The 13,445-nt window shown below is 40.4% G+C and overlaps 1 protein-coding gene across 1 annotated transcript in view; it reads right to left on the bottom strand.

Moving 5' to 3' along the window:
* The window catches only part of FBN1 (fibrillin 1), a 268,138-nt gene that overhangs the window by 43,784 nt on the left and 210,909 nt on the right, over positions 1–13,445 (bottom strand). The window contains exons 46-50 of the mRNA XM_010839558.1: positions 11,025–11,147; positions 6,213–6,338; positions 4,135–4,251; positions 3,153–3,281; positions 2,356–2,475 (exon numbers count right to left, since the gene is read on the bottom strand). Coding sequence (XP_010837860.1) covers positions 2,356–2,475; positions 3,153–3,281; positions 4,135–4,251; positions 6,213–6,338; positions 11,025–11,147 — 615 coding nt within the window. The remainder of the gene's footprint in view (positions 1–2,355; positions 2,476–3,152; positions 3,282–4,134; positions 4,252–6,212; positions 6,339–11,024; positions 11,148–13,445) is intronic.

Here is a 13,445-nt window from a genome sequence, read left to right as displayed (position 1 = left end):
AACACAATGGAGATACTGTCAGCTGATAAATGCACAATGTGAAAGGAAAAAGCCTAACTGAGTTTCAAATGTCTTCCAATAATGAAGATTCTTCCTTATAATGCTGGAGTAGACTTTAGGCTGTGATGACTTTTAAAAAACTAGTTTTGCTGGTTCTTATCATAAAAATGGGCTCTGCAAGTGCCTTCTTTGGAATGCAGTGAGAAACATCTTTTACCTAGATTGAGTTTATTAGATAATTAGAAAAGTTGCGGTAATTTCGTACTACCCTCAACTGGGAAGGAACAAGAAACTCTAGAGTCTGACTTCACTAAAAAGTAAGCAGATGCTCTGAAATTCAAATTATTTTAACAATGAGTTACTCAGCGAGAGATCTAGGCCTTTGAAACAAATTTGTTCCTCTCCACCCATCCACAGTGTTTTCCCCAGTATCCTATGCTATCAACCTAAAACTGTGACTTTTACAAGGACGCTAATACTTGTGAAAAAAATCCTAATGCAATACAAACTAAAGACATCACAGGAAATGAGGCTCCTGTCTCTCATTTGCAGTTTAATTTTTCTGAAGAAACAAAGATATCTTCCATGTAAAGACTATAGTTTTTCTTTTATCGTCTAGATAATAGGAATTTGACACACGTAATTGTGGCAGGTTTCCTTGAGCATATTAGGATACCTTATCTACTGTAAAGGGGTAATTAAGGATGGTCTGCATCCTGAATGGCTTGAGTATGTCCTAGTTTGCCTGGCAGAGTCCTAGTTTATGCTTGTTGACCTGCACTCATGAATAGTGAGTGTAGGTCAAAATTGTCTTCATTTGGTGAGCCAAGTATATGATAAACCTACTTATGGAAAAAGTATGACCACTCTTTCCAAGAGGCTTACCCATCTTTTCCCCTGACTTTCAGCAGGAATTTGTAGTGAAAAAGAGGTAAGTCTTAAGTCTCAGCCACGCTATTTTAATGGAAATATTTTTTTCCAACAAGAGAGATTCTCTCATATCTTGGGACTCTTTATCTTCAGGTTTGTACAAGTTCTTCCCACACCAAAATGTATTTGTATTACACAGCTTTATTCCCATGAGGTCCAAGTAAAGGGCAGTTATGAAATTAACTTTTTTATCTTGACTTAGTTTTGTAAACACCACACAATAGATATTATAGAAATGTGCAGTGCAAAGTGATTATCTTTCTGTACAATGTAAAACCAGCCTCTTCATTATTTCATGTTATGTCACATTTATAACTGCATCATGCTTCCTTTGGTTTATTAACTAACAAATCTGAACAAATGTGAACTAACAAAGCTGCTGCTGCTGAATTACTCCATCCCTATACTCCCTCCACCCCCACATCCAATCTTTTCTTAAAAGTCAACTTTTGTAAAAATGCTCAGATGTTTCCTTTTTTTTCTTGTTTTTGTTGTTATGATTCTCCTATGGTAGAAATCAAACTGTAGGTGCCAGCTTCATAAGGGTAGGGACAAAGATTTAGAATGAACACATGTATTGACTATTCTGAAAATCATTTTTTCTATATATTTTCATTCTGTTCATTTAGGGGTAATTTTGCATTAATCATGGAATAATGCTGACCTCTAATAGAAGTAAAATGACACAGTAATTTGTATTTAGGTCTAATTTTGATGTTTTCACTTAGAATATTATCCCTTGACTGAGATTTAAATTAGATATATAATAAACATTTCTCATTGATGATATTAAAAGTGGACAATTCTTACTCATTAGGGATTAGACACAGACTTGTTGAAAGGTGGGAGCATGGACTAGGTGACCTCTTAAAAGTCCTTTTCATCCTACTTATTTATGAATTTATGACAGTTAATGACTTTCATTTAACATAATGATACATGTATTGAGGAATGCAGTACTATAAAATTTGCTGAGAATTTATTTGTAGTTATGCATTTCTACCACTCTACAAGTTGAAACAACAATGACAAATTACATAGCCACATTCATCCAACCTTGAATGTGATCACTTGAAGATTTTAACTGGAATCAGGAAGCTATTTTTAATTGCAGCCCACTGGCACTTAAAAATAGGTAGTTCAGGACTTTTTATAAGCTGCATAAAAACACATTGGAAAAGGGTCAGGGTCATGCAACCACCCAAGTACACAGAGCAAAACAGCTTCATCAGAGATTAGCCTGAGAACTAGATGTTCTTGTCTCCTCATCTAATTGTGAGCCCATAAGTCACACCCTACCCTTGGATTTGTCTGATAAAGTATTGCAAAATGAAGACACCATCACACCATCTCAAAAATTTGACTCTGATAATGTCAATGAGGTAACCAATACTGCTCATTTCCAACTACTGATAGCCCTCTTACCTTCACACTTGTCATTCTGGAGACTGTATCCAGGTGGACAGATACATCTGTAGGACCCATCCAAGTTTTGACAGGTGCCTGGGGCACATTTTCTGGGATCTAGGAGACATTCATTGATATCTGCAAAGGGAAAAAGAAGAAAGAGTTTCCCACTGGCATGATTTCCATCAAGCAATTAAAATCCAAAGACACTGGAATCAAATCTAATACATAAATCTAAAGCCCCAAAACTCCACCATGAATAAAAATTAACACCTCAATAAAAATCAGCTTTATCAGCTTTTGGAAGTGAGCTAAGTAACAGCCATACTTTATTTTATCTACAGAAAATTAAATATTTGCAGAAAAGTACAGCATTCACATGTATACCTGTGGCGGATTCATTTTGATATTTGGCAAAACTAATACAATTATGTAAAGTTTAAAAATAAAATTTAAAAAAAAAAAAGGAAAAAAAATATCTTGTAATAAAAGTGAATGGCTATGAAGATTTTTGAGGGCACCTAGCAGCTTATAGAAGAGCTTACTACAAAGCTATGTGGAAGAAAAAAAGAAAGGGAATTACAATTGTATATAGGATAATTCAGCTGTCACACTGAATGTTGTAATATTGTAACTGTTTTCTGCAAGTACAGAAACTTAAAGGGGAAGAGTGCTACATATACCATATACACCTACAGGCAGGATCAGGGTAATTCTATTCTGATCTTTTTCCTCCAGGCTTCTGAAGGAAGAATTGTGATACAGATTGCGTGATTCCTGGCGTGGCCTTAGGGCCTTTCTGCGGCAGCACTCACCCACACAGGTTCTCCCATCTGGAGCCACCTCATAGCCTTCATTGCACTGACACTGGAAGGACCCCACTGTATTGATACATTGGCCATTTCTGCAAAGGTTCCCATTTCCAGTTGCACATTCATCAACATCTGCCAAGAAAAACATCCTTTGATATATTCCAAAGAAAAATGTCATAATCCCATCAATGACCAAAACCTTTAAAGGGAAAAAATGCTTATTCTGAATTTCAGTGGCCTTTGCTGGCTCAGACAAACTTAAGAAATTCCTTTCTGGTTAGTTTATAACAACAAACCTGGCTTTATTTACCTATCAGAACTTTAAAGATGAAATAATTCTACTAATTCGATTGATAATTTATGTTAGGATTTTTATCTGAGTTTCACTTTGATCATACTTTAGGTTTCATTTTTAAAGGTTAAAACTGAATTACTAATACACAGTACATCTGAGAGTATTATTAACAATTCTTGTAATCAGAAGTATGTAAAAGTGGCCTCTTGCACAATACAAAATTTGGTTCCTCACCCTTGCTTGTGAATAGTATAGCATATTTTATAGGAAGAATTTTATAGCTTCAATAATTTACTTCTTTGAAGAGAGGCTACAGTGAAACACCTAGACAAGTAGGTCCACACTGCTCCCGAATTATGTGATTTCTTTACAAAGGATCGTTTTTATATGTTTTAAAACATATTGAATTTACTTTGAAATGAATTTAATTAATTTGTATCATAGTAGCCATAAAAATTATAGTTGCTAATGAGTATTTTAATAAAAGGCATAGATGTCCTAACTGTATTTGACACCTAATTAGCATCTCACTGATTGTTAGTTACTTAATTAGCATATAACTCTTAACCGACTGTCACAACTAAATTGGTATATATTAAAAACAATAGCCGGCACGCTGGAGATGATGCTAATTACAGAGACACACATGACACTGCCTTCCCCTGGTGGTTGGCTGTCTTGCACACGTACCTATGCAGTCATTGTTGTGGGAAAGGATGAAACCGTGATTGCAGCGGCAGTTGAAGGAACCAATCGTGTTGCGGCAAGTGCCATTCCCACAGGCATCTCTTTCACACTCATTTATGTCTAGCAGGAATGAAGGAAAAGGAGAAAGGAAAAGAACAAAGGAAAAACATGATTACGAACAGAAGAAGGGGGAATATGGTCACCTGGGGTTGAAAGGCATTTTAGAGTTCACAAAGCATTGCGCATCCACTGAGAACATCTAGATCTGACGTCAGTGTGAGTTCCCACAGTGGCAGCTCCCTGCGAGAAACTAGCAAAAGGCGAGGTTCTAAGCCTTGGGAGAAAATCCTTTCCTTGGTTGGCATGTGAAAGGAGGCAAGCTAAGGACATGAGAACTGGACAAGAACTATTTTATTCTATTTACTTCTAGAATTCTCCACCCTTGCCACTTTTTCTCAAATATTTTCACTTGGAAATGGAAACTTCTGTGCGCATCTGGGTCTTGATTTGCTGCCACCTCTGGCGAACTTCAGCCTTTAAGATTCTCACTCCAGTTTACCAAAAAGCAGTGAGTCACCTGATATTACCCCAAAATCAGCAACAAAATAAATTAGCTTTCTAACTCACCTGGAAGACATCTGTTTCTTTTTCCCAGTCTGCCCCTAAAAACCCACGACCACTCCCAAGAAATGGTGACTTATCTCTCTTCTAAATTATCTCAACGTGATGGCACTCAATTTGGCTCTTCTCTAGCAGTATGAGCTGTCTTTTGGTTGGTCTACAACTTTTCACTTTGACTATCCTGTAAAGCTATTTTGGTGTCTTATGATGTCTTTGCATCTTGTGACAGCAGTTATCATCTTTCTAGTAGGAGTATATTTTACTAAGGAGGACATAAGAAATTAAAATGAAAACGATTGATATTCCCGGTTTGCGATATCCACAGGCAGAATGTGGAGGGCCAGGACAAAGGGATGGGGAAGGAGTGGAAGGTAACACCTCAGGTTAGTAAAATGTAGTGTTTAGAGTTAGGATTTCCTTTGCCTTCAGACTTTGGATGTAAAGATGAATTATGTATGATCTTAAATCAGGATGCTATAGCTAAGCAGAATGTGACTCCAACGTGTGTGTCTGAAGACTGAATCCAAATGAGTCACCCTTCCAGCAATCAAGAACTTCTGCCTTGATTCATTTTTAGCCAAGCAAGTGAATTTCTTTGGTTGGGCAGGTTCTTTGGTGGGGATTACAGATAACTCAGATGGGAGAGGGAGAATGAAAGTTGGACAGGGCTTCATGAATACACCGGGTTATCTCTCCAGTGATTAGTGGGGCTGATTATAATCTTTAACTTAAAACTTGTTATCTGCTCTGAAGATGACAAAACTTTATGAGAATGTTCCCTAATGGATGAATCCAATTACATCCAAAGGCAAGCACTTTAAATGTTATTGACTGTTCTTTTTCCTGATTTATATTCATGTAGTCCCCAAAAGACTTAATGGATGTTGCTTTAAAATAGAAAAAGGAGGGAAGGAGAGAAATTGATTGATTACATATTTGAAGTTTAGTCTAAATCAACATTCTGATTCAGTGCTAAAACTAAGGAAGAGATTTAAAATCTTGAGCTCTTTTCCCCTAGGAAAATGATCTGTAAATTTGCCTTTAAGGACCTGCTATATCCTTATATATATGTAACAGTTATATATATACAGACACTTCTCAAAAAATGCTCATACTCAACCACTCAAAAGCTGCACTCTGTTCCAATGAGGCAAATTCAGATAAATATTATAAAGGAACAGTAGGCTATTACCATTAATAAAAGTAATTTTTGTCTTAATATCTTTCTCAATTTATCCCTTTATAAAAGTTTTTCTGAACTGACAGCCAAATGAATATCAAGAAAGAGGTTTATGATGTTCAGATTCCCAAAGATTAAATATCAAAGGATATTAATGCTACACACCTGCTTCTGTATTTTATAAATAGCAAAACAATTAGTGTTAGCTTTTATATATATTCAGATGCACATGAATTTTTCAATAGGATATGAAAAAATGAAATGATAGCCACATACTCACCCAAACACATGGTTTGATCAGCGTTTGTTTTAAAACCAGTGTGGCAAAGGCAATAAAAGCTTCCAACTGTGTCAATACACTGTCCATGGCTGCATATATTGGGGATTTCTTGACATTCATTGCGATCTGTAAATAAAAAGCATCTTAAGTGGAAACTTGGAAGGCCAAATCAAATCATTTTTTCTTTTTCAAATCAAATAACTTACTTCTAGGTATTGGCCTCAGGTTTAATCCTAGTTCTAAACTAAGCCAGTGAAACTGATGCTGACATTATATTCAATATTTATTTTTGACTCAAAATTGGTTAAAACTTACTCTCATTTACTAGGCACATTCAGAGCATATTAACAATACACAGGCAATGAAAAACAGGGGCAGTATCCAAAAAATCTTCTGAAAGATGAGAAAACTTAGATATAGAACAGAGAACAGACATGCAAGCTGGGAGATAATCCATTTGATTATCTGCCTACACAGAATCCTAGACTATGGAATTAATTGAAGTATTTTGTCTAGTCAAGATTTGGTGTCTCAAATCATGGAAGCTGCATGGCTTCCTCTGGAAATTTAAACAAATCCCATTGCTAAGCTAGGTTTTCATGATGGACAGCCTGCACGGTCCCTTGCTCCAGTTTCACCCCATTATTTTGTCTTACTCCTATAACCTTTTGTTCCATCTTAACCAAGGCTTCCTGTCTACATAGGACTCCTTTCAGCACCTGACAATCCTAATGATGTTTCTTTCTTTCTTTCTTTTTTTTTTTTTAAATCTATTCTTTCAAAAGGAAGCCCTCTCATCTTGCTTCTGCCACTCACTGGGCTCTAAGTTACATTTATTGTCAAGTTAATACTTCTTGCTCTCCTGAAATCTAATTATCTCAGAAGCCAAACTTGTTGCATGAATTCACAAATGACATAATTGCATGCCCACTTATGTCTCTAATTTTTTAAAGCTCTCAAGATCCCATGTTTAGGGAAAATGTAACTTGAGGAGCACTGATTTTCCTATTGTCACAAAAGAAAGCAAAAGGCAGAATGCTGCTGTGGGTGCAGATGCCAGAGAGCAGCTTGGTACCCCGCTCTCAGCTGAATAATTCAAGCTTGCTGTTTGCCCGCCCTGGCTACTGAGAAGACAAAAACAGGGAATGGGCACCTTTTGCTGCCCAGGACACTTGTGCCCACGCCAGGACAGAATATACTTCACCCATTTCATGTGCTCAGGCTGCCATTTATACAACTACTTCCTTCCAAGTACACAAAACATCTAGAGTCGACGAATCACCATGTCCTTTAGATCTCAGGTCGGGGGTGGGTGTATCATGAAAAGGGGAGACTAGGGTAGAGCATCTTAGGAGCTACAGCTAGTCTGCAGAAATGCTAGTGAACAGATGATGTGTGTGCTAAGTTGCTTCAGTCGTGTCCAACTCTTTACAATCCTATGGACTGTAGCCTGCCTGGCTCCTCTGTCCATGGAATTCTCCAGGCAAGAATACTGGAGTGGGTAGCCATTTCCTTCTCCAAGGGATCTTTCTGACCCAGGGATCAAACCCAGGTCTCCTGCATCGTAGGCAGAGTCTTAACCATCTGAGCTTCCAGAGAAGAACAGATGATAATTATTCACATTTTGGATAAAAATGAATTTCAAATGAGCAAACTGCTCCCTGGGATAGGCAGAGGACACTGATTTCCACTACCAAGCTCAGTGAAGAGAGTTGATTTTGAGGAACGGTGTCTCGGGGGCTTATTATAGTCAGCCTAGACTATGGGCACCCTCAGGTAATACTGAGTCTGGGTGAATGCAAGGATCTGGTCTGTCTCATCTCTGGGGCCCAGAGGGAATGGAGAGCATTAAGAATCTTACTAGAAAGGGATCCTCAATTAGGAATTTTCTTTCCTACACTGCCTATTTCATGATGAATTTTTTTTTTTTAATGAAACATGGATTACTTTGCAGTTCTGTTGGCGAAATAGAGAGTTACAATTGTAGAGAACTTGATTATGAAGTTCACTTTGTCTTGAGGTTTCTACAAACATCAGGATTTAAAGTCCCAGAAGAGTATGAGGTTGAGATAGGAGATTTAAACAGAGTATTGGGGGAAAACACCCACATAGTCAGCAGAGAGAGAGGAAATCATAAGGAAATAGCTGGGAAGAGTATGTTTTTAGTTGGACAAGGCATTTCAGGAGTGGCTGCCTCTGCTCTCACTACTCAGCTCCTGAGGTCAGACTAGCAACCTTGGCTTAGACACCTACCTGTTCTCTCAGGTCTCAGAAACATGGGTATTATGGCCAGCTGGTGAAATGATGTACTTAAAAGTTCAAATAAAAATCTTACTATGATACGGAAATTTTAGTTCTTTTCATCTTAAACACAGGAAGAAAGGAATATTTTACAATACATCTGAAAAATGCCATGTATAGAATAGTATTTAAAGACATTTTAAGAGATTTTATAAGTAAGATATGGGCCCTCCCTGGAGGTCCAGTGGTTAAGACTCTGTGTTTCCACTGCAGAGGCCATGGGTTTGATCCCTGGCTGGGAAACAGATTCCACATGTTGCATGATGTGGTCAGTAAGATTAAAAAAAAGATTAAAAAGTGATAATTATAAAAAACAAAAGTAGGACGTAAGTGAAGACATTTCCAGAGTGAAGTCTTCAGCCCTAGAGGCTGAACAACTGCAAAACTCAAACTCAAGTACATTCCCTTTCTTGTAAGAATTTCATTGAATGAGGGAAACAAAGCTTGGGCTACAAACAGTACTCCCTCACGATGCTTACTGCTGATTAACGCTGGATGAGCTTTATCCAGAGTATTTATATGTTAGTACTCTACAAAAAAGATTTGACAGGACGTAAGCCCCAGCCAAGCCCTGGTTGGATATCTCGTCTTGACGTTTACAATAGTTCTTCCCACATCTCGCCTCACGTGAAATGGTGTGAAACTACACGTTCCATATTATCAGCAACTCCTTATTTTGATTGGAGTTATTTCACCCAGTCCCAAATAAATGCAAATTAAGAGCAAAATGCAGGGAAGTGGTATGAATGCCAAATTTCATGAGGGTATTGTGACTCCTATCAGAGACGTCCTCACTTTTCCTGTCCTGTTTTTTTTGTTGTTGTTGTTAATATGTGGATTACAAGTGTTCTGTTGACAAAAAGCTAAACACTTGCACATGTTCCTTTAAAGCCCCAAAACAAGTCTTGATTCTCAAAGTGAGTTTTTGTTCTGGTATTAACACCCTCTTCCCACCAAAGTCTCATAAAACAATGCAAAATGCCCTACGGAGAGCAGTGTACTTCCTATCACTTAATCACTGGTGCACAAGGAAATCCATGGAAAATCTGACCATGTTCCTTGGTGTTGTTTGATTCACAAATGCATAAACTATCCAGGAAACTCCTTGTAAAATGGACTAGAGGCAAAACAACAGGTTGTTCCTGACCTCTTTGCTAAATATATAATGGTTTATAATTACTGAAAAACTCACATGAAAATCATTCTGAGGTGTTACTTTGCTGCTGGGTTGAAACACCAGTGTTTTCATTTTGATACCACTGGCTACAAAATACCATCAGATGTTTAACAACTTTTTCTGTTGTTGTTTAGTTGATAAGTTGTGTCCCACTCCTTGTGACCCCATGAATTGTAGCCCACCAGGGTCCTCTGTCCATGGGATTTCCCAGGCAAGAATGCTGCAGTGGGTTGCCATTTCCTCCTCCAGGGAATCTTCCTGACACTCAGGGATGAAACCCATATCTCCTGCCCTGGCAGGCGGGTTCTTTACTGCTGAGCCACCAGGGATAACTTCACTGTCACTGTAACCTGGTGACATACTCATCCTTCTCATTTCTACCATGTCCCTGACAAAGGTGAACACCGAAGAAATTTAACCTCTAATAGTTTCTCATTTTACTGTAGGTGACATCGCAAATAAAACGCTGTTACAGTTTGCTGCCCTCAGTTCTATAAGATGCTAAGGAAAAAAGATAATACTGTTGGTTCTTTTGCTTGGTTTGTGAAGGTTAACCCAGCCCAGCTCAGGAGAGCTTTGCTGTCTAGAGTTGGTATATGTGGCTAGGATGGTGAAAACCTCACCCACTCAAGGGGGAGTAGGTAAAAGGAAAAAAAAGTATTTGGTCCTAAATACCAGGTAGGGGGGGCTTCCCTGGTAGCTCAGTTGGTAAAGAATCTGCCTGCAATGCAGGAGACCCTGGTTCGATTCCTGGGTCAGGAAGTTCCCCTGGAGAAGGGATAGGCTACCCACCTCAGTGTTCTTGGGCTTCCCTGGTGGCTCAGATGGTAAAGAATCTGCCTGCAATGCAGGAGACCTGGGTTCATGGTAAAGAATCTGCCTGCAATGCAGGAGACCTGGGTTCAATGCCTGGGTTGGGAAGCTCCCCTGGAGGAGGGCATGGCAACCCAATCCAGTATTCTTGCCTGGAGAATGCCCATGGACAGAGGAGTCTAGTGGGCTACAGTCCATGGGGTGGCAAAGAGTTGAACGTGACTGAGTGACTAACCATAGCACATAGCCCCAGTTAGGGAGTGTGTGTATGTGTGTGTGTGTGTCTGTGTGCGTTTGTGGGAGTGGGTATTTGCAGCAGGGCAGCAGGGAGGCAAATTCGGAAAAATCACCTCTCTAAAGAGGAAAAAAGCCAAATGTTAAAGCATTTCAACAATTTTCCTGTTTCCCAGTTTAGTTACTAGAACACAGAAGTCTGAATCTTAACCATCCCAAAGAAATCCAGGGATCTGCAGCTGGTTGGGGCTGGCCCGTCGGGTAGGCGCCTGCAGGTGGGGACTTACCATTGCACTGCCCCGTGGAGGTGAATCGGTAGCCGGGTTTGCAATCACAGCGGTAGCTGCCCGCGGTGTTGATGCACTCTGCGTTTCGCTGGCACACTGGGCCGTTCTGACACTCGTCAATGTCTACCAGCAGGAGAGAACTGAGTTACAAGGAGAGTAGAATCCAGTGTCAACAGGCAAGAGGCAAGAACAAAATCTGACTTTGCATTGGACCTGTTTTGTGAACCTTTGTTTCCTTTGCTCTTGTTACTATAATCAGTCTATAGCTACAAGCAGACACAGTGGTCTGCCTTGGGGAATCCTGCCCCTCTGCCTGAATGGTAAAATTTCAGTGCACAGAGAAATACCCTGATCCTGCCCACCTGTGAAGGACTGCAGGAAAAAGCAAATTGACACATCCTCTCCGCAGTGCTGGCCAAACCAGGAGATATTTTGCAAGATGTATGGGCTTTTTACTTTACCTCCTCACCTCCTCCCTCCCTCCCTCTGTTCTACAAAAGAAACTGGCATCCAGACCCTGATGAGATGGTACTCTAAACTCTAGTCTGCCATCTTCTCTGATGCCAGGCTTTCCAAACAAAGTTGCTATTTCTTGCCTCAACACCTCATCTCCTGATTATTGGCCTATTGTGCGGCAAGCAGGTTGAGCCTGGACTTGGTAACAAAGGCAAATGAAGGCTCTCACACAACACAGATTTATATTTTCTTGGGCTTCCCTGGTGGCTCAGAGGTTAAAGCATCTGCCTGGAATTCAGGAGACCCGGGTTCAATCCCTGGGTCGGGAAGATCCCCTAGAGAAGGAAATGGCACCCCACTCCAGTACTCTTGCCTGGAGAATCCCATGGAGGGAGGAGTCTGGTAGGCTACATACAGTCCATGGGGTCGCAAAGAGTCAGACACAACTGAGCGACTTCACTTTCACTTTCACTTATTGAACAAACATTGGAAGATGGAAAGCTTTTCTAATTTTCCTGCTTTACTAATATTTTTCATAAATGCAAATACTGGATTTATTATCATCTACAGGTTCTAATTATGTTAATCTCTAGAAAAAGTTGTGAATCTCAGCCTAAAGGGCCACATTTGATAAGAGTATAGACTAATATCCTAGGAAGTCTTGTATTTGCTCAAAGTGCAGGGGGGTTGGGAAATCAGTCAGGTTGCTTTTGTTGTAGGGCCTGCAGAGCAGAGCATCTCAAACTTTGATGTGCGTTTAAATCACTTAAGATTTTATTGAAATACAGTTTCCGACTCAGTGTGTCAGGGGAGTGGCTTGAGAGTCTGTGCTTCCAATAAGCTCCCAAGTGATGCTGGTCCACGGGTCCGCAGAAGGTGCTTTGAGCTGCAGGGCTGCAGAAGCTCCTGCTTAAATTTCTGCCACATGGCAGTCAAATCTAGGAAACTTAACATAAAGATTACACACAAAACCACTGAAAATAACCAAATGCTCACTATTAAAGAAAAGAATAAAGTGGCTATTGTGTGCTCCAGAGCTTTGCCTATGCTCGGGGAGTTGCTTGCCTATCTCTTAAAAATGTTACCAGCCATCTAATTCAGTTTCGCTTTAGGGCACTGCAGAATATACTTCAGTCCAGGCGATACCAATGGGGCAAAACGCATATTGTCTTCCCCTGCTCCTATGAAGCATTCTGCTGCTGCTGCTGCTGCTAAGTTGCTTCAGTAGTGTCTGACTCTGTGCGACCCCATAGACAGCAGCCCACCAGGCTCCCCTGTCCCTGGGATTCTCCAGGCAAGAACACTGGAGTGGGTTGCCATTTTCCTTCTCCAAGCATTCTAATTCAGTCTAAATCCAGTATAGGGAGCAGCCAGAAACACAGGTGAAAGTCAGCTCTCAGCACCAGTGCTGGGGTTTCATGCAGAAGTTGGCTCAGCCAAAGTTCCCACTAGGGGGCGGCAAATACATCAACCTAGGCCTCCGAGGTATGTGCTCTGTGGTGGGAAAACCTCAGGACTGTGGGCAGTCAGTGGGCCTATCTGTCTAACATGGGGTGTGTGTCTCATACAGGAGCAGAGTATGCCCACCATGGGTTACTAGGGCCCAGGATCCAGCACCACCTTACCCACCAGGCCTGCCCTGCTCCTCATAAAGAGTGTAGAGAAACACAGAGGGTAGCTTCTGTAGCTGGAGAAGCCAAACGGTGTCCTAGACAAGCGTTTCCCTGATGCCTCAGATGCCTAACATCTGATCCTATGCATGCTGGGGGAGAGCAGACACACAGATCCTCCCTGAATCACTTCTGGAATCCATTCCAACTGCAGTCTGGATGAGGCATGTGCTAAATCAACCTTCCTTTTCTGAGTCTGAGAGCTAGGAGTGTGCTGGGAAGCAGCTGACCCTGGATTAAACATTCACCCTGAAGATGGATATCCTATGAAACGGAAACCAAAAGCTGGAGCACT

Source organism: Bison bison, unplaced genomic scaffold, assembly GCF_000754665.1.
Source record: "Bison bison bison isolate TAMUID 2011002044 unplaced genomic scaffold, Bison_UMD1.0 scf7180017864118, whole genome shotgun sequence".
In the NCBI taxonomy this organism is placed as follows: domain Eukaryota; kingdom Metazoa; phylum Chordata; class Mammalia; order Artiodactyla; family Bovidae; genus Bison; species Bison bison.
The sequence above is the reverse complement of the archived record's forward strand: the minus strand, read 5'-3'. Positions and strand labels throughout refer to the sequence as shown.